Source organism: Sebastes umbrosus, chromosome 2, assembly GCF_015220745.1.
Source record: "Sebastes umbrosus isolate fSebUmb1 chromosome 2, fSebUmb1.pri, whole genome shotgun sequence".
In the NCBI taxonomy this organism is placed as follows: domain Eukaryota; kingdom Metazoa; phylum Chordata; class Actinopteri; order Perciformes; family Sebastidae; genus Sebastes; species Sebastes umbrosus.
In genome coordinates, this window is record NC_051270.1 from 16,483,288 (window position 1) to 16,502,037 (window position 18,750).

An 18,750-nucleotide genomic window follows, 5' to 3' on the forward strand; every position below is an offset into this window, starting at 1 on the left:
ATTATTATTACTATTATTAATAATGCTTTTATGTGTGTGTGTGTTTTGATGTTTCAGGTTTTGTGACTGAAAGTGTTTGTGATAATGAGTATGCAACAATAGAGTAAATGTGGAGTGAGTGTGTCGCCCCTCAGCGTCCAGCAGGACACACAGGTAACTCACAGGTGCGTTTCCTGACGTCATACAGGAAGTGGACAGAGAGGGACGCTGGAGTTTCTGCTTCTGTGTTTGTTGGACGCTTGCTCGAAAATAACACTCATTCATTCGTTCAAAGGGGAAACGCCTGACACAGCAGAGAGATGTGCACTTTTGGTGAGTAATTCAACCATGAAATGTAATTAAAAAAACGCCTCTCTTTCGGTTTGTAACGTCATAAAGCAGCGTGTTTTAGTTTTCCCTCCTCCAGGTGTGTAACTGACCGCAGGCCTGCAGGTGGGATGACACGGTTTCACTTTTAAATCTTTGCACATGTAACGTGTCATTGTGTGTGTTTAACCTTAATTACTCTGATATATCCTTAGAATAAATGAGCTGTCACCGTTCAAAGAGACTGACTGGAGAAAAGGTCAATAATTTAAACGTTTTAAAAGTATCACTTCTTCCTCACATCTGTGTTTTGCCTCAGTAGCTGCACAAGCAATCCCCCACAGTGAGTGTGAGTGGAGCCTTTCTATGCAAATGCATGGTGCTATAGTAGTAGAACAATAGCCTACGACCTACTGTTGATAGTGTTGATCAGAAATTGAATCCAATTATATCCCTGTTACTGTCAATTTAATGATCAGCAGGCTGTGCATATGACTTAAAAACATAATTCATCAGTTTTTAGACATTTTTTTGCATGTTTATAGCTTTAAATGTTTGTGAGCATATAAACTCGGAAAGAAAAGTTCAGAAACTTGTGTTTGGTGGATTATTTCTCTGTTGTTACAATGCTAATTGGCATTGTATTTTATATGGTTGGAAAGCCTGTTTATTTACCTTCACAATGATGTCCAACTTGTAAGGATCATGCATTTGTGGGATGAGCAGCTCAGCTGATTATGTGGCCTTGTTGGACATCATTGTCATCATCATGTCACATCAAGATAGGCTATATATGTGTGCATGCAATATAGACACATAAATATATGTATGTATATAGGAAATAAAGTAATTTTAAACAAAGACAGAAAGAAGCTATTCAGCATTCAACAAGATTGTTTGTTGGTGTTTAAGGTTTATGTAAAATATTAGCAGCCAATATAACGCCATTGGACTTTTTTAACTCTCTAATATTGTTATCACTATTGGCCCCTTAAAAAGCCAGTATCAGGCGGGCTATAACACAGTATGAATGGATATGAAGTGTTGTGGGAGCAAAAAATATTTTCTCATTGTGTACATGTGTAGAGCTGCAACTAACAATTACCATTTTTTGTTGATTATTTTCTCGATTAATCAATTAGTTGTTTGATCTATAAAATGTTGATTTTAAGACTGAAGATGACTTCCTCAAATGTCTTGTTTTGTCCACAACTCAAAAATATATAATTTTTATTTTTTTTCTTAAAAAGTCCAACTAGAAAATAGTTGGCGATTAATTTAATAGTTGACAACTAATCGATTAATCATTGCAGCTCTAACCATGTGTGTAAGGTAACATAATTTATAGAAATTCTTGAACTAACTAGTTTCAAACTTCCACTTAGGCAATGTTACAGATGTTATTTTCAAATAAGCTACATCATGTATCTAATAATAATGATAAATAAGTTTGTTTTTTTTGTATTTTTGTCATCCAGATAAGGACAAAGGGCCACGGAGGCTGATGAAAAAGGGGTTAACTCTCATCCTGATCGGTCATATTAACTTCATCCTTGGAGCTATTGTCCATGGCAATGTCCTCCGCCACATTTCCAAACCCAGCCAGCACATCTCCACTGAATACACCGTAGCCAACATCATCTCTGTCACCTCTGGCCTGCTGGTGAGTCCATAGTTAATGTATATTCATCCTTTGTTTCAACGTCAAACCTGCAGTGTGCACAGAGAGGCTTAATGTTTAAGCAAAGCAATCCTGATCAGAACTTTGTAACATGAATTTGGTGAGTTGTGAAAAAACTCATCCCTGTAACTTTCTGTGCATTACAATAACCATTATATACTGTATATATTCACCTGCAGTAAACATCAAAAGGTATTTGCACTGTTAGCTCTGTATAGTGTTGTGTATTTTTCTCAGCAGTCAAGACTGAACCTGCCTATTATTACAAGGGAGCTGGTTTTTCAAACCAGTTACTAGTCGCTCCAGGGCGTCATTACATCAAGGTATCAGATAAACTGGCAGCTGTTGATGATGAGATGGTGTTATGTCATAATTTCTTTGAAATGTACTCCATATCGTGTACTCTACACGGGGTATTACAGGGTTTACCAACACTGCTTTCCATTGATCTCTCACTTACTGTCATTAGTAAGACTCATTTCTGGCACCCGAGTGAAAAACGCAGCCTCACATCCTTGGAGCCAGGATTACTTGTGGCTCATAATTTAATAAACTCTACTCCAAAGCTGAAACAATCATCTTGTCTTTTGAATCTTCCAGAGCATTGCCACTGGGATTATTGCCATTGTGGTGTCAAGGAACCTTCATGTGTTAAAACTGGTAAAATTTTAATTTGTTTTCAGCTGTGATATAATCACCCCAGTCATTCATTCTGTGTCTACTCCTCCCCTTCTGTTTTTATGTGATTTTCTCTCTGTGTCTCCAGCAAATAGGACTTCTAATTGCATCCTTCCTGAACGCCCTGCTCTCAGCAGCATGCTGCGTTGGGCTCCTCTTGGCCATTAGCATCACTGTTGCCCACAATGGTGAGGGATTGATGCTGGGATGCAATGACACAGAGGTGCCCATCAATGCTCGGTCACCTGTCGGTGCCAGATGCCCCTTTGATACAACACGAATCTATGTGAGTCTAAGCGTTCCTCTTTCATTTTCACCTCCCTTTATCTTTTTGCACTTTTCCCGTTTCAAGCTGCAACTTTTGAGGCATGAAATTCCATAAAAGCATCACAGGAGCTATGTTTGACCTCCTGGTGTTACTTTATTTCACACTTTTTCCTCCACGTTCACATCACTTCCTGTCTCTCAGGACACCACCCTGGCGATGTGGTTCCCTTGTGCTGTCATGTCAGCAGTTGAGGTTGGACTGTCTGTCTGGTGCTTCATCGTTGGATTGGCTCTCAGAGGGCTGGCACCCTGTGGGAACAGCTACATCAAAGAGCAGGTGTGTGTGCCTTTGTGTGGGGGGGGCGTGTAACTGTGGTGTGTGTCTGTCTGAATCTCTTTCTGACTCAGACCTGCACACACACACACACACTTGGTCTCACTCAAACATACACACACAATTTATCCACACTCATTTACTCCCACTTGGTGTGTCATACTCTGTTCCTCTAAGTCAAAAGAACATATAAAACCCCCCTTACTCACGATGATAACACAGACTTCAAACAGACCTTGTCCGTCCTTTCTCTCTTCTAGTTGGAGGAAGAAGCTGAGCACGCTCCCCACAGCCAGCGCCTGATGGGACAACGCTTGAACCCTGACGCCTAACCGAACCAAAAACAGGAAGGACACCACTCCGTGTAGACAAGCACAGCTAAATCCCAAAAGGCATTGCTGCACCTGTATTGACAGCAGTAGATTTTGCCCTACAGTCAGCTAGGTGAGTGTCACTGTGGAAGAAACTGGTTCTGGCTTTGCGGTATCATACAGCCACATACCTTAATTCACAGATGGGTTACCAAATGGCTCTATTTGTGTTCATTTATAAACCAAACAGTTTATCTTGTATGTGAAGCTGTGAGCAGAATACGGTTGGGTTAATGTAAGTGCATCTGTACCTGATGAAACTCATAAATGGTAAATTCATTTACAATGACACACAAAAAAAAACTCAGTAGGTGCCCTCCAAAGTGCAGATCCATTTGTGCAGATAGTAGGATTCAGTGAGCATACAGCCTGTGAGTGGAAGCTAAAATTAGATATAAATGTAGTCTTATCAGCATCCATCCATGGCTGTTTTGGTTCAACACTACCAAATATGTCCCGTCTTTCACTATGAAGAAACCTCTGTTTATGAAGGAAATACATTTTTATATCTAGCAAAAATATTTTAGATTATTTTAGCTTACTTAACGTATATTTTACCTTTTATAAATTCTCATTTTCAGCAAAACATATTTTATTGTTCTTAATGTTTTTAATATTTTACTGATTTTAAAACACTCCGTTGCATCTGAGATGCATTCAACAAACCATAACTCGTCAAAGTTTGCCTACGTACAAGTTTAATGCCCACAAATAATGATGTTTCATGATAGATGCTTATGTACATTTTTAAATTGTAATGTGGAGTCATATCATGTAAATTGTGTGATTATGTGTTTGCGATAAAATCCCAAATTATTTTTACTTCTATGCAGGTATGGCATTTTGCTTTAAATTAAATTGGACATGCTTAATTGCACTCCTTGAAGATAGTTTGTATTATTAGATAATTATAAAGACACATGCAGTTAGTGACATGTTCATTAGAGTTTCCACTGTGGCTTAATGTTGCAGGTAAATCATTGACTAGTTAAACAGACCATATTTTATATGCTTTTTTTTACACTGTTCATTTTTATTTTAAATTTTCCTCTGACCACATCATTATTTGTCAGCCTTGTGCTAGAATTTATTGAATTTCATAAAAATATGCTTCAGAGAGAAAACACAAGGTATTTTAAAAACTATGTGAAAATGTAGGGCTGATACACTCCCACAGTATGTTTCACTGTTTATTATATACTCTTTTGCTTACTTTTGCTTTTGCCCTATATTAAGATGTATGCAGTGACAAAATGACAAGAGAATGGAGAAACTAAGAAATTTAAATATTTTTCTGTGTGGACCCAGAGTCACAGTAGATCTCGTCACTTAAAGTGCAGAGTGCTAAAATGCAGTATCGTCGGGATGTTAAAAGGATGTTTCAGGAAAGATGACCTGAATTGAAAGTAATCTGGATTGCAGCATAGCTGTGTGGATTGAGTATGTACAGTATACTGTGGTTGAATGTCAAGTGGGGTCTTATTAAGAGGTTAAACCAGTATGTGGGCCAGCCGCCTCAGCTGGCACAGACCCCCCCACAACTCAACGACAGAGATGATCAGATCAGCGTTGAAACGGTTAATCTAATGCAGTGCTCAATTGTGTGGAAGGGAATCATAGCACACAGTACTAATCCTCAGGCTGTAAGGGATAAATATCGACATAGTGCTGACTGATACAATCCCAACAAATCTGTTTGGCCATTTCAGTCAGTATGGCTGTAAACTCGTGAAATTTATATTTGAAATCCCAAGATGAATATGAGGAAGCTTATTGTGACAAATGAACGGAAGTCAAGTATTATCAGAAATTATGACTTTTCTGAAAATTGAGTGCATTATCAGTTGGTTCCTGTGAAGTAATGGATCTTCCATATCTGAGGTTTACGTAGAATGCAGTTCACACAATTCATATTTTTATTTCAATAATTGACCATCTAGCAAATCACTAATTTGTGAAAGGGTATTTTTTTTATTACTTAGATTATCATGGATAAAATGAGCTTGTGTTATTTCCTTGAAATTGGTTGACTTGAAAACCTACATTTTATACAAATTAAAAATGATAAGTGTTGTTGTTTCCAAATGAGAATTTTAAACACTTGAAATAGCTTGATTTTTTAAAACAGAATGTGCTGTACATTTCATTATTTGCTTTATGGTTTTCTAGCAGTATATACAATGCATTTGAGTTTTAATAAAGATTTTCTTAATAATGTTACCTTTAGGTATGTTCATGCTTTTAGTTTTGCCTGTCCATATATTTTTTTATTCACATCTGTACTACAGGTAGACTGCCGTCCCTCCTTACACCCAGCCCTGGAGAGAGGCAGTTAGTGTCTCTGCCTTCAGGAGAAGCGCACACACATTTCCCCTACTTACCTGGTTCTTATGTTGTCCACATGCTAAGATGTTAAGTTTTGCAAACTTTATTGATTTTCATTATGTAAAGCTTGTGTTTAAATGTTTGAACGGACTTGCTCCTCTGCCTTTACTGCAAATACATCATGAGACTACAGAGCTGTAGCAGATCCACCAGAGCAGCTTCAAGTGGCAATTGTAAAGTTCAATTCTGCAGAACATCTTTTGCTCAGACAGCTTTTTCTGTGAAAGGAGCGAAGTCTTGGAACTCGCTACCTGATCACTTGAAATCTGCTGCAATCTTTACCCCCTTTAAGAGAGCAACCAAATCCTGTTTAATTCAGCGACAAACCTGTTCTCATGTCTAGTTTTTACATATAATGTTTTTAAATGTGTGCTTTATTGAATTTATTTATTTGTCCTGTACCCATTCCTGTTTTAATCTCTTATTTTCACAAAAATTCCCTTCTAGGGACAGGTGTTGCAAATTAGCATCCGCTATAAGCACTATGATACTGGCATCAGATAGCTGTTTTTAAAGGGACTGTTTGTAACTTCTTACACGTATAAATCAACCGGGTCGGTGTCCCATGCGCGCTCGCATATATTCATGTCTATTTAGGGCAGGGGTGCACACACTTTTTCAGCATGCGAGCTACTTATAAAATGACCAAGTCAAAATGATCTACCTACTATAAAAATGCAAAACATATATTTATTTATAAATATATTGAGTATTCTTTATATGTACAATATATGTTGGTGTACCTTGCATAACTGCATGAACCCATATTGTACAATATAACTCTGTACATTTTTTGTCATTACCTTACTCTGATGACTTGCACTGAATGGAATCAGCCAGGGATGCATAGTCCGGACAGTAGCTGCTGATAGCCAGCCTCAAGCACACTTCCAAATGATCATCAGTCAAGGTGGAACGGTATTTGGACTTAATAATCTTCATGTGGGAAAAGGCTGACTCGCATAAATAAGTGGAGCCGAATAATGCAGTGAAGGAGGTAGCACATCTCCTCATGTGGAGGTACTTTTCCTCTGTGAGTAAGTTCCAGAACTGTCCATGAGCCCTGGACTTAAGCTGAATGTCAGCTTGTAGTGTCAAAAGCTCATCCTCCACTCCAGATGAGTTCAGGTGAAACAGTGTTGCAATTTGTTGGCTGACGTCTATTTTAATTTTTTTTTTTTTTTTTTTTTTATAATGCCATGCGATCTACCCACACTACCTTTGCGATCGACCGGTAGATCGCGATCGACGTATTGGGCACCCCTGATTTAGAGCGAACACAAGCGCGAGCCCGACGCTGACTTTCGTTGACTTAACAGCCACAGGTGTCGCTGTTAACAAGCATTTCTGATTCTTACAAACAGTCCCTTTAAGCTGTCTATGTACATTGTATTGGCCCCTATTAAATAAACCATGAATGAATGAATGACAACAAATGATTCTCAATGGCAATTAAAAGCATATCGGGTTTCTGGTCCATCTCCCCTTTTAATAAAATGAAATACACTACTTATCAACAACATCCAGTAAGCCTGCAGCCTGCAACGTCCAGTACGTGGGGGGCAATTTTTGTCATGATGTCTCTGCGCGGTCACGATGCATCCGCGTTCACGACGTGTCTGCTGCACGCTGCACGCTGCACGCGACCAGCTGCAGACAGACAGCAGAGCGGCGGAGCGGCACTGCGGTGAACGGAGCAGAGGAGCAGCCTGAAAACCGGTCGTTATTCTGCACACAAGGTAAAGCATTTATAATCGTAACGTTAGACAGGAACTGTGCGAGTTTTTTGCACTCATTATTATCGGTTAAACCCGGCAGACTTCGGCTATAAATGCCTTTTTAAAGGGAGCACAAACAGCGCGCTGTTGAGGCTGAAGACACTGCGGTGACAAACAAGATTGATAGAAACGCTCTTAAAGCCTGTCAGCGAGGATACCTCACTGAACTGAAGACAACCCTTTTTCTACTCAAAGGAGAGCTTAACGTTAAGGGCTGTGACCTGTAGTGTTTAGAGGTAGAGGTGTTTCAGTATAATTATCAATTTATAGTGTATAGTGTTTACTGTATGGTCAACCATAAAGACACCGAGTATCAGTGTGAAACATCGCATGGCAACGCTACTGTTGCCTGGCCAACCTCACACAAACATGAGAGAGTGGTGGGAGTGTCTGATCATCCTGCAGGTGTGTAACCTCCTCATTAACAGCTTGAAACCTGCACCTAGTTGTCTTGGGTTTGCTTTGAACGTGTTTTCAGTATAGTCTGCAACATGAACTGTGTATGACCCTTCTGCTGATACAACCCTCATAGAAGAGGGTGATTTGACATTGTAGGCTCAATTCACATTCATCTGTAGTGGTGTGTTTCAGAAATGCCCTACATAGTGCCATCCAACATGTGTTGTGGGGCCCATGTGGGTAGTAAATGGGCTGAAAAATGGGCCCTATATGGGATTGTCCATGGGTTCCGTAATGGCCCCATGCCAAATGCCCTTGTGGGTTTCATGCAGGAGTACACTGCGTGTTTTATGGGCCCAATATGGGCAACATAAACCAAAACCCATCTCGGCCCCAGGTTTAAGTTCTATGTGGGAACTACATGGGGACTACATGGGCTGAAATATGGGTTGTAAGTGGGTTTGTCCACAGTTTCCATGTTGACCCCATGCACTAATTTCCCAGTAGTGACCCAACTAGGACCCACACGGGTACACACATGGGGAGCCCATGTGGGACCAACTTCGTTGACCCAAGTGGGCCACATTTGTGTTGCCCATTTTGAGCCCATGCACTAATTTCCCATTAGTGACCCAACTAGAACCCACTTGGATAGCCCACATGACCAACTTAGTTGATCCAAGTGGGCCCCAGATAAGATGCCCATTTTGGGCCCATAACCACTTGGTATTTAGGTACCCCCAGCACAACCCACATGGGGCCCGCATAACAATGTTGGCTGGGGTGTACCAGGGGGATGGTGTAGATTTCATCAGGTATTTTAATCCTGCATAGAGACAAGGGTGTGGCTGATAAGAGATAATGCCAGATACAGTACAAATTGACTCCCCCTCTCTGCTTGTTTGACCATCTTCTTTGTGTTGTTTAAACCTGCAGGACCTGCTTGATGGATCAACTCCAGTGTGGCAACTGATTGTGAAAGACTGAAAGGATTTTGTGTCTTCCAGAGGAAATCATTAGGAAGAAGATAACCCTGTTTGTGGGCTCTACTTCAGATGTTTCTTTGAAATATCACTGGAAATGGAGTGAGAGGCGACGCAAACAAATAAGAGTGGAAGAAAGAGACGTATACAGCAGCCCAGTGGAGACCTCCAGCAGATGGCTGATGGTGGATCTATTTTCTCAGCGGCATGCTTTCAGTGTGAGGATGGAACCGGGGGAATCTGTTTTCCATAACCAGAGGATTACCAGGAGAGAAGCCACGTAATGTTTTTTTTTTTAATGAGGAAGAATTCATTTAAAAGCACATTCTGAGACGCTACAAGAAAAGCAAATACTACAATGACTAGTGAATCGACAGCAGCTTCATTCATGACCTACAGATGACTTGGGACTCCACCACATGTGCAGTTCAGGGTACATATACAGAGTGTACCCGCCTTGTGGATTTCTTGCTTTTTTTCTCCCACAAAAAATGGACTCAATTGCTTCTAATGTTGAGAAGCTTTAAAAACCAATCCTGCATGTCTTCAGGGCGATCTGGTGATGACAAGGTCATCAGACTGAGCCACTGTGGAGAAATGTCTAACACTAAGATGGTAGCACCTGTTGGAAGAGGATGTATGAAAGACTGGTTTTCAAAAACTACAACAATCTACTGCAGACAACAAGTTCCTGTCTGTTTTTCAGTACTCATCCCTATCTTCCTACTCCTTTTCTCTGTGGTTACACCCGCTCTGTCCATTCATGTGCAGTCCATAGAGAGCCACAGCGAGTTCAGCTGCGAGCCCATCAGACTGAGAATGTGCCAGGATCTGCCTTACAACACCACCTTTATGCCCAATCTACTGAATCACTACGACCAGCAAACGGCTGCACTGGCCATGGAGGTAGGTGTTGTGTGTGGCATTCAGTCGGTGCATGCTTTGTTTGTGTGTGTGTGTGTGGGGAAATTGGATAGCTGAATGAGAGAGAGAGGTGGAATTACACATTGGATGTAAAAAATGTACATGTAAAGCACTGAACTATATTGTGTAGCAATATCAAGAACTCAAACATCAAGTTAAGTCACCACCTACAACAAATGCACATGTCTTTGTCTTGGTGACAAGGTGCAGAAATTGTAAATAATTACAAAGCGACAGTCTGCAGAATATCACATTGTAGTGTCACACACCTGCTAAGGACAAAGGACTTCACATACAGTGTAAAGAGACAATGTAAGAGACTAGGATGGCTCATATGATTATATCTGGAAAGGAAAATTCAACAAATATTATTGGCTGAGGTTAAAAGATGTTGCATAGCCTAAAGCCTATAGACTGATATTTTTTACATCCTCTGCAAACATGACACTATACAAGCTATGAACCAGTATATCACCAATATCCTTTATCCTCAGAGTACACAGAGATGGTTTGCACAGAAACAATGGAGAGGCCTTGTTTTACACTGAGAGAGAAACCGGTTTCTTTTTTAAAACGTCATCCCAAATAATCTGTAGGAAACAAATTGGATACAAAGAGCCACACTTGGAATGAAGTGGCTTTCACGCAGGCATGGCATATCAAAGGGTTAACAAGAGCAGTGATACATTTAAGAAAAGGTGATAGTCGATCTACGCTCCTCACGTTACAGCTCTATCCCCTCACTACACGTTACTGTTCCTAGTAGACATAGATGAATGTGTATGTACTCAGGCACTCATGACCTTTCTTGAATGTGAACAGTAGCTGACAGACGCAAAGTGCAATTTGAGTAGCAGCAGTGGGAGAATTTTTTAAAAGCAGAAAGCAATTAGGTAGGTGGTTATGTGATTGATACTCGCAGAGAAATATTTTTTTTAAGTGTAAGGGCATTAGTTTTAAGCAAAAGAAGGGGATAGGGTGTTGTGTTACACGCTGTCTGGGTGCAACAGTAGATGCACAACATCCATCTGTCTCATGTTACCTCTCTTTCCTTCTCCTTTGTTACTCCCTGGAGAGGGAGATAAAGCGCAGAGCAAGGTGTTGCTCAATAACTAGACTGTAATTACCTGTTTGCAGCAAGTATTTTTTAGTAACAAAGGCTGTGCATGGCACTGTATTTGTGATTTGGACATGTTTGGGTTTGTTAGTTGTACAGCGCTAAACTACTGTAGGGCAACGTAGTAATTTCCTAACGGTAAAATAAGAACATTTATTCAAAATAAACACAAAGACAAGACAAGCCTGTTTTAGTGAGAAAGTCAGGTTGAGTTGTTTTTAATCTCCAGACCTGTAGATTGTCATGTTTTTGTGCGTCTTCGTCCATCCAGATGTCTCAGTCCAACGATTGGCATAGTTTCACCAATGTTCTGTCATGTATGAACTGTGTTTATACCTTGAGGAACAGGGAATGATGGCAAATACAGTGAGTTGAATTAAATCCGCCTCCAGCTGTTCATAGTTGGCATATTAAATTACCCCTTTTGAAAAGCAGATGAATTTGGGCAAGGCTAATGTTGGCTGAGCATGTTGATTTTAATCTTGGTGGATTTTTCATTTTTTATTTTTGGTTAATGTTTATTTCATATTTTCCCAAGTAAAAACAAAAACCCAGATGAATGTCAGCAAAAATATCAAGCCAAAATACTCTCTGCTGCTCTCTGAATATTTAATAGCAGAAGGGATTTCTAATATTTTCTCATGTCAAAATATGCAGTTCAGGAGACTATCAGGATCACTGTTGTGTAACGGTTTTTTTGTCCTTTCAAAAAAATAGAGGAATTAAGATAAATAGCTTTATTTCAGATCGACAGCCGTGCATTTTGAATTTGCTTTGTGTGTGTGTTTTGAATGAATAATGACTCTTTGAGTCATAGGATTCTCTCAGCACATTAAAGACCGTGCAAATGTTCAAATCAAGTCAATTCCCCAGTGTCATGTCAAAACATGCTGTGTCAGGGATTGTAAGAAGCATCTGTTGTTGAACTTGATTCGACCCAGATGAAGAAGGAGCCAAGTAACTGACACCCCCAGTCCCTCCAGTCATGGAAGAGACAGCTTTCTGAAGATGGTGGAGTGGCAACATGAGCTCTTTTATTTTTCCTGTTCTGGTTTGCTTTGACCAGGCGTGGTAGTCCTGGTGGGAACCCTGGAGGAAATTTAATAATATCTCTCATGGGACAGTGGCTGCATAATACCAGCTTGTGTGTGTGTTGAGAGATACATGTACTGTACATGGGCTTATGTGCAGGTATGAGTGTGCAAGTGAATCTGTAACGACTTGAAATAATAGTTCAAACAAGGGTACTTTTTGTGTTTGTATATACAGTATAGACAAAACTCCCAGAAGTTTGGAGCATTATTTAGCCTCCTTTTGTGACAAGCTGGCGCGACATGGTTGATATTTACTGGTTTCTTAGATTTTGTAGGTTCATATGATGCCAGTATCTTCACTAGCTTTAAAACTGATTCGGCTGCAACCTAAAAATCGCAAGTTGCATTAATGCGTTAAAGAAATTAGTGGCGTTAACACAAATTTGCGTTAACTTTGACAGCCCTAATATATTTATTATTGGAAGTCAGTTAACAACACAAAACAATGACAAATATTGTCCAGAAACCCTCACAGGTACTGCATTTAGCATACAAAATATGCTCAAATCATAACGTGGCAAACTCAAGCCCAACAGGCAGCAACAGCTGTCAGTGTGTCAGTGTGCTGACTTGACTATGACTTGCCCCAAACTGCATGTTTTTATCATAAAGTGGGCATGTCTGTAAAGGGGAGACTCGTGGGTACCTATAGAACCCATTTTCATTAACATATCTTGAGGTCAGAGGTCAGGCGTAGATCCTGACCACTGCAGACCGGGAATATCCCGCAAGAGCTGCAGTTTTGTAGATGCTCTGACCCAGTCGTCTAGCCATCATATTTGGCCCTCGTCAAAGTCACACACATCCTTACGCTTGCTCATTTTTCTGCTTCCAACACAAAGATCAAAGTTAAAAATGTTCACTTGCTGCCTAATACTGCATATCCCACCCACTGCCAGGTGCCATTGTAACGAGATAATCAATGTTATTCACTTCACCTGTCAGTGGTCTTAATGTTATGGCTGATCGTTGTATATTTTATATTATATTATATATATTTATATACAGTATATGTATATATATATATATATCATGTTGTACCAATCAACAGGAAATGTGTCATTCAATTGATTTTGACATTTGTTTGACCGTTGATGATGAATCATTTTGGTCTGTGACAGTGTCGAACTCTATTTAACTGTTGTGTTTGATTAGTGTGACAAATTATATTTTCATTTCTTGCATTTGATCAGACTGATGATGGAGCCAGTTCTCGTTTTAAAGATGCCCCACAATAGAGGATGGCTTTTGGTAAAATACAGAAGTCTTATACCAAGTGGCAGTTGAGACTGTGTGTGTGTGTGTCTGTGTGTGGCTGGGAATTGGGCTTGTTGTAACAAAATGTAAAATAAACAACTGCTGCCAAATCAGTGTGACGTATTTGAGATGCCTCAACGAAACCGGAGCCATTGTCAGCAGCTGTTGTAGTCACTTTTTGGGTCATATATAACATGATGGATTTTTGTTCTGCCTCTGTGGCAAAGCTTTCGTGTCTTGGCTTTCTTACAAATACTAGTGAGCTGTCGTGTTACTTTTATATTTGTTGTGAGTTGTCTTCAAGTTATAGGTTGAGACATATTTGAGCCCCGGATTTAAAACATTAAACGCTCTATTTTGAATAGTGTGGCGATGTGCCCTCGGTGAGTCCTCAGTTTTGGCTGACATTGGAAATACTGCCTTTTCTCTTTCTTCCTTTTCAGATGTCAAGTTAAGCCAAAAATGGATTATCCCAGAGTGTGTGTGCACGATTAACATACTAGGCCTCATTTATTCAGTGTTTGAGTGACAGGCTCAAGGTACAGAGCAGTATTTTTCTTGTGTGTAATTGCTGAGCCTAGCTAAGGGTTAACCGTACACTAGTACACTAGTACTTCCTGTCGGTGTGTGGGTGTTTGTGTGTGTGTGTGTGTGTGTGTGTGTGTATGAGTGACAGGGGATGTTAACGGTGCCAGCTGTCATCTCTCACTAGTGCTAACTAGCTGCTAATCCCTCTCTCAGTCCCACAATGAAGACATTGATTCCCACAGACCAACCGCCACCCCATCTGCCACAATAGTCAATTAAACCTGAGGGAAGAGGGTGAGAGAGACTGAAACATAAGAGGGGAAAGAGGAAGAGACAGGAGATGAAATTAGAATGGGAGATTGTATGACCGGTGAAATTATTTCCTCGGCTGTGTGTGCGCTTGCATTCTTTTGTGCCTGCATGTCACGTAGGAATATGGCCTGTACTGTCCCATCTGCCGCTGCATGTTATGGTTCCCAGAGGATGTGCTGTAGGTTGTCACATAATTTGAGCTTTCTGCATGTTAGACACAGAGATTTAGACATATGACATCATTGGGATTGTGTCTGCGCCAAGAGACAAGAACTGATCACATGGCTTGAGCCTAATGTCGAGACCTTCTTAAAAGTGAAGATTCTTTTCTAAAGCATTTTCCCTCCTAAAATTACATATTGAAAAGTTTATACTAGAATGGCATATGGTTCTTATGCTTCCTAAGACACTGTATGTCAGCATGTTTTGAAGAAACACGCTTGACATATAATTTGTTAATGATACAAATTAATTTAAAAAAATGTAATCTTATTTGTGTAAAGAGGTTTTGGTGCAGTTACAGACAAAGAAAGATGGCATAAAATAGGGGTTGTTTTTATGGGTGCACCGTGCCTTTTAAACAAAACTCAAGACAATTATGAAACAGAGAACAGCTCATCATGCCCATTATTATCCTTTGTTAAATATATGAATAAATAAATAAACTGGCACGCATCGTGCAAGAGTTGTCGTGCCTGAGGCCTCCAGAGCCCAGATGTCTGCTTGGCCAGGGAGTTTCCCATTGAGTTAATTGGGGGATATTTGGTCTCTGCACTGTAGTTTTATTTTGGTGTAATTTAGGTGAGATAGAGTTCATTCTCAGCCATTAACAATCTGTGTGAATAACAAAACCTAAGAGAGACTTGGTTCTCTGAAATATTTTCTCTCTGATTTGACAAAAACAGGAAGTCTGCAGTTTATGAGAGCTGCTGATTCAACTCTCTGATAAATAATTATTGAGACTGTGTTTTATAACGGTTAAAAAAAACTACACAGCAGAAGGGTATTCTGTGCTGACAATATACCTCATTGAGTTCGTCCAGACAATTCCAGCACAGTCCTTTGTCATTTGGATCCCGGAGTGAGAGATTAGAGAGCCCCTGGTCTAACGGTCAGTTAGAGAAAGGCTCATTTGGGCTACAATAGAGCACTCTGTTTATAAAGCAAATAGACAGCAACCCTAGCCCTGAATGAAGGGAGCTAGAGCTGCCAGTCACTATATTTACATGCCCACTGCAAGACCAGGTTATTGGGAGAAATCAAGTGTAGGCAAGGCATTTGTTAGTTCATTTGCATGCACTGCAAAAACCTGATGACTATGAAACCCACCTTTGCATGCAGCTGATGGGAAATCACATTTCTTTGCTACTGACTCCCACGTTTTTAAAGCAATACTGACAGTCTAAGTATATTAATGATATAAGACGCTGCAGTCTAAGGAGTTTTTTCTTCTTTCTTTAGTTAATGCAGCATTCAGACTGACATCGCAGTGAGAGAACCGGCTGTATAATAACAGGTCGCACAGATTTTTCTTAGTGTGTGCATGCGTCTGAAATTTACAGTCTACTGTTCAGCTATGGAAACTAGCTGATTTAGACTTATTTATTTTAGTGTCTGTGTCACATTTTTAATTAACAGCGATGCACCGCCACATGTAATTATGTTTTGTTTCATTCTACCACACTGCTGTCACAAAAACTCAGGCCAAGACTCTATACATGGCCAGGAAAAAAGGCTTATCCAACAGAAAGCTATATTCACTGTGTTTCTCTTCCTGAAACCAGGTTTATTCTTTACATGCATTTAAAAAATCAAGTTACTGCAGGAAGCTGGCAAAAACCCCAATACTTAAACAGTCTGGCATCCCCAATCAGCAGACAAGGTTCTGTTTACATGCACAAGTATGAAGAAAAAATAGTCTCACAGTCGTAGCCACGATGCAAAAAAGGATTTAATCATTTACCACTGGACCATTGGTCCAATACCCTGAAGAAGACTGCCATGTCAAAACGTTGGTAAATTATTCAATCCCTTTTTGCATCGTTGCTACTAGTGTGGGATTATTTTTCTTCACACATGTATTTTCATTGTCATCAGCACCTCTCAAACACTGGTGTGCGTTCTTCTCTCTCTCATCCTGAAAGACCTGCACACAACTAGCCGTTTGACAGTAATGTGATGCAAATATACATTGGAAGAATACGATGACTAGTGTTTCACGATACTGGAATTTCTAACTTTGATACAATACCTTGAAAATATCTATATTTGATAACATTTTCGATACCACAAGGGAAAAACAAGGCATCAAATTTTAGATTTTAAGATAAATAGCGGTGTGTGTGTGTGTGTGTGTCAACTCGCTGTCAGAGAGAAGAGAGAGCAGAAAGAGCAGCTGGTACCCGTGTACCGATACTGTGGAAAATGAGTATTGAAACCGTTTCAAATATTCAGTATCGTTATGCATCAAAACTTTGATATTTTTGACAACACTAATGATGACCCTTTGAAATTATTAAAGATTGAAAGCAGATTTGACCAAAACCGGGATGGTGCTTATCTCTCTCTCTTCAGGTTTTTCACTAATAGTTGGTTTTTGAGAAAAAAAGCTTATGAATTCCTTTTTAAAAATATCTAACAATATTATGATTAGATTTGTCAAGTATTTAATACTCTTATCAACATGGGAGTGGGCAAATGTGCTTGCTCACAATAGTAAGAATTGTCATTGGAATGCATGGAGTTTGACACTTAATCACAATCTCTTATGTGGTTTGCCATCTGATATTTCTCTTTAGTGATGCCATGTGGGCCTCTTGAAATTGCCTTTCAGGATAATATGTTAATATAATATAATATGTACTTTCTATTTGGTTATTTGGTTTGGTCATTAAGACACGTTACTGCAGTCATGTGGCCTGTTCTGGGCCCCAAGTCAAAGATCAAAAAACAACAATGGAATATGATGAAGTGACAGGCAGGCAGTTGCATACTTAATCGCTGTGAAAAGAGAGCTTTTCTTATCCCACAAGACCACCCTTGTTTTATAACTCCTCCTACTCCACAAAGGAGCACAGTAATATACATGCCAACAATGACATACTTATTCTGTGCTTGTTTTTTTTTTTTTTTTTAAGATTTGAGCTCATTTATAATACTGATAGAATAATTTAATGAATTGAACCGGTGGTTAGGAAAGTGAAGACTTTGCTGGTATTTATAAGTTGCAGAGGTAGATAGATTAATCTGCGGAAATCACAAAAACAACAGGAGGGAGGAGGTGACAGAAGAAAATGGGGCAGTTGAAGAGAAACTGAATGTCAGAGAGTGAGCACAGGGAAGTAGTGACAGAGTGACAGGTTGTGTAAAGTCTTTAGACCCTACTGTCTCCGGTGTTTGTGTTTCCCTCAGTATGGGGTCCTGTCCTTCAAAATAAGACTGCTCTGTTCAAGTAGGGCCAACGTGGGGCCACCAGGTCCCCACAACAGAGAGAGTTTGTGTGTGCCAAATCTGAAGAGTTCGAACCTTGTGGTGCTTAAGCGTGGTCTGTTGTGTTTTTTTCTTTGTGTGTGTGTGAATACGAAGGGGAGAATGAGGTTTTATAGAGGTGTGTTTTTTGTGAGTGTGTGATGGCTTGGTTGTGTTTGTGCTGTGTTTTATATGTGTGTGTGTTGAGTGCATCTGAAGAGGCTGATTACCCTATTCACTCTGGCAGAGACAGACAGGTCCTCATTCAGTTTAAAAGTTCCTGTTTAGTTCAGTTGAACTCTTGATTATCCTGCTTATTCCGACGGAGTCTATTGAAGCCGCCAGCCCAAATGAAGCAATCATTTATTTATGTACAGAACAAAGGCACTGCCTGGTGCTGCTTTTTTGGCAGAATGTTCCCATCAGCATAGCTGCTACCGCTGCTTATCCAGCCTCATAATGCCAAGTAAAGAGAGATTTTAAGAAAGATTGGAGAGATTTTGCATGGCTCAAATACTGCTCTGTAGCCCACAGTAAATATACTACCACAGGTATCCATGAACATATGAAGCACTGGTGTGGCTTGTATTCCCAGATCCAATAACATCCTTCTTAGTGCTCTGGGACAATATACAGTTATATGCATCACCAGCATGTTTCAGATGTAACTGTGGCAAGTCAAACAAACAAACCAAACATAACATTTCCTTCTTTTTCAGCTTGTTTTGTCATCTATCATACATCCAACTAACAATTATTTCATTATTTAGGCTACTAATGTGTCCATTCGTTCCTCAGTTAATAGGTTAATCGGTAAAACTGTAAAAATGTCAAACAATAATAAAAATGCCCATCGCTCTCCCCTAGA

The 18,750-nt window shown here is 39.9% G+C and overlaps 2 protein-coding genes across 6 annotated transcripts in view; both read left to right on the forward strand.

Moving 5' to 3' along the window:
• Positions 1-80: 80 nt before the first annotated feature.
• LOC119476064 (keratinocyte-associated protein 3) lies at positions 81-6,429 on the forward strand. 3 transcript variants are annotated; one of them, XR_005203935.1, is made up of 7 exons: positions 81-312; positions 1,785-1,969; positions 2,588-2,647; positions 2,754-2,951; positions 3,135-3,269; positions 3,527-3,710; positions 5,926-6,429. XR_005203935.1 is itself a non-coding variant. In XM_037749251.1 (6 exons), the coding sequence occupies exons 1-6, from the start codon at positions 300-302 to the stop codon at positions 3,596-3,598; spliced, it is 663 nt and encodes a 220-aa protein (XP_037605179.1). In that variant the 5' UTR covers positions 81-299; the 3' UTR covers positions 3,599-5,857. The 3 variants fall into 3 exon arrangements, 2 of the variants coding, with proteins under 2 accessions (XP_037605179.1, XP_037605191.1); XM_037749251.1 differs by lacking the exon at positions 5,926-6,429 and having other exon boundaries at positions 3,527-5,857; XM_037749263.1 differs by lacking the exons at positions 81-312; positions 5,926-6,429 and adding an exon at positions 458-565 and having other exon boundaries at positions 3,527-5,857.
• A 918-nt stretch (positions 6,430-7,347) lies between these two features.
• LOC119500977 (frizzled-3-like) overlaps positions 7,348-18,750 on the forward strand; it is a 38,032-nt gene continuing 26,629 nt past the window's right edge. For 2 of the 3 annotated variants that reach the window (XM_037791035.1, XM_037791052.1), the window contains exons 1-2: positions 7,348-7,761; positions 9,136-10,088. In XM_037791035.1, coding sequence (XP_037646963.1) covers positions 9,582-10,088 — 507 coding nt within the window. In that variant the 5' untranslated portion in view covers positions 7,348-7,761; positions 9,136-9,581. The remainder of the gene's footprint in view (positions 7,762-9,135; positions 10,089-18,750) is intronic. The other variant, XM_037791044.1, reaches the window with a different exon arrangement.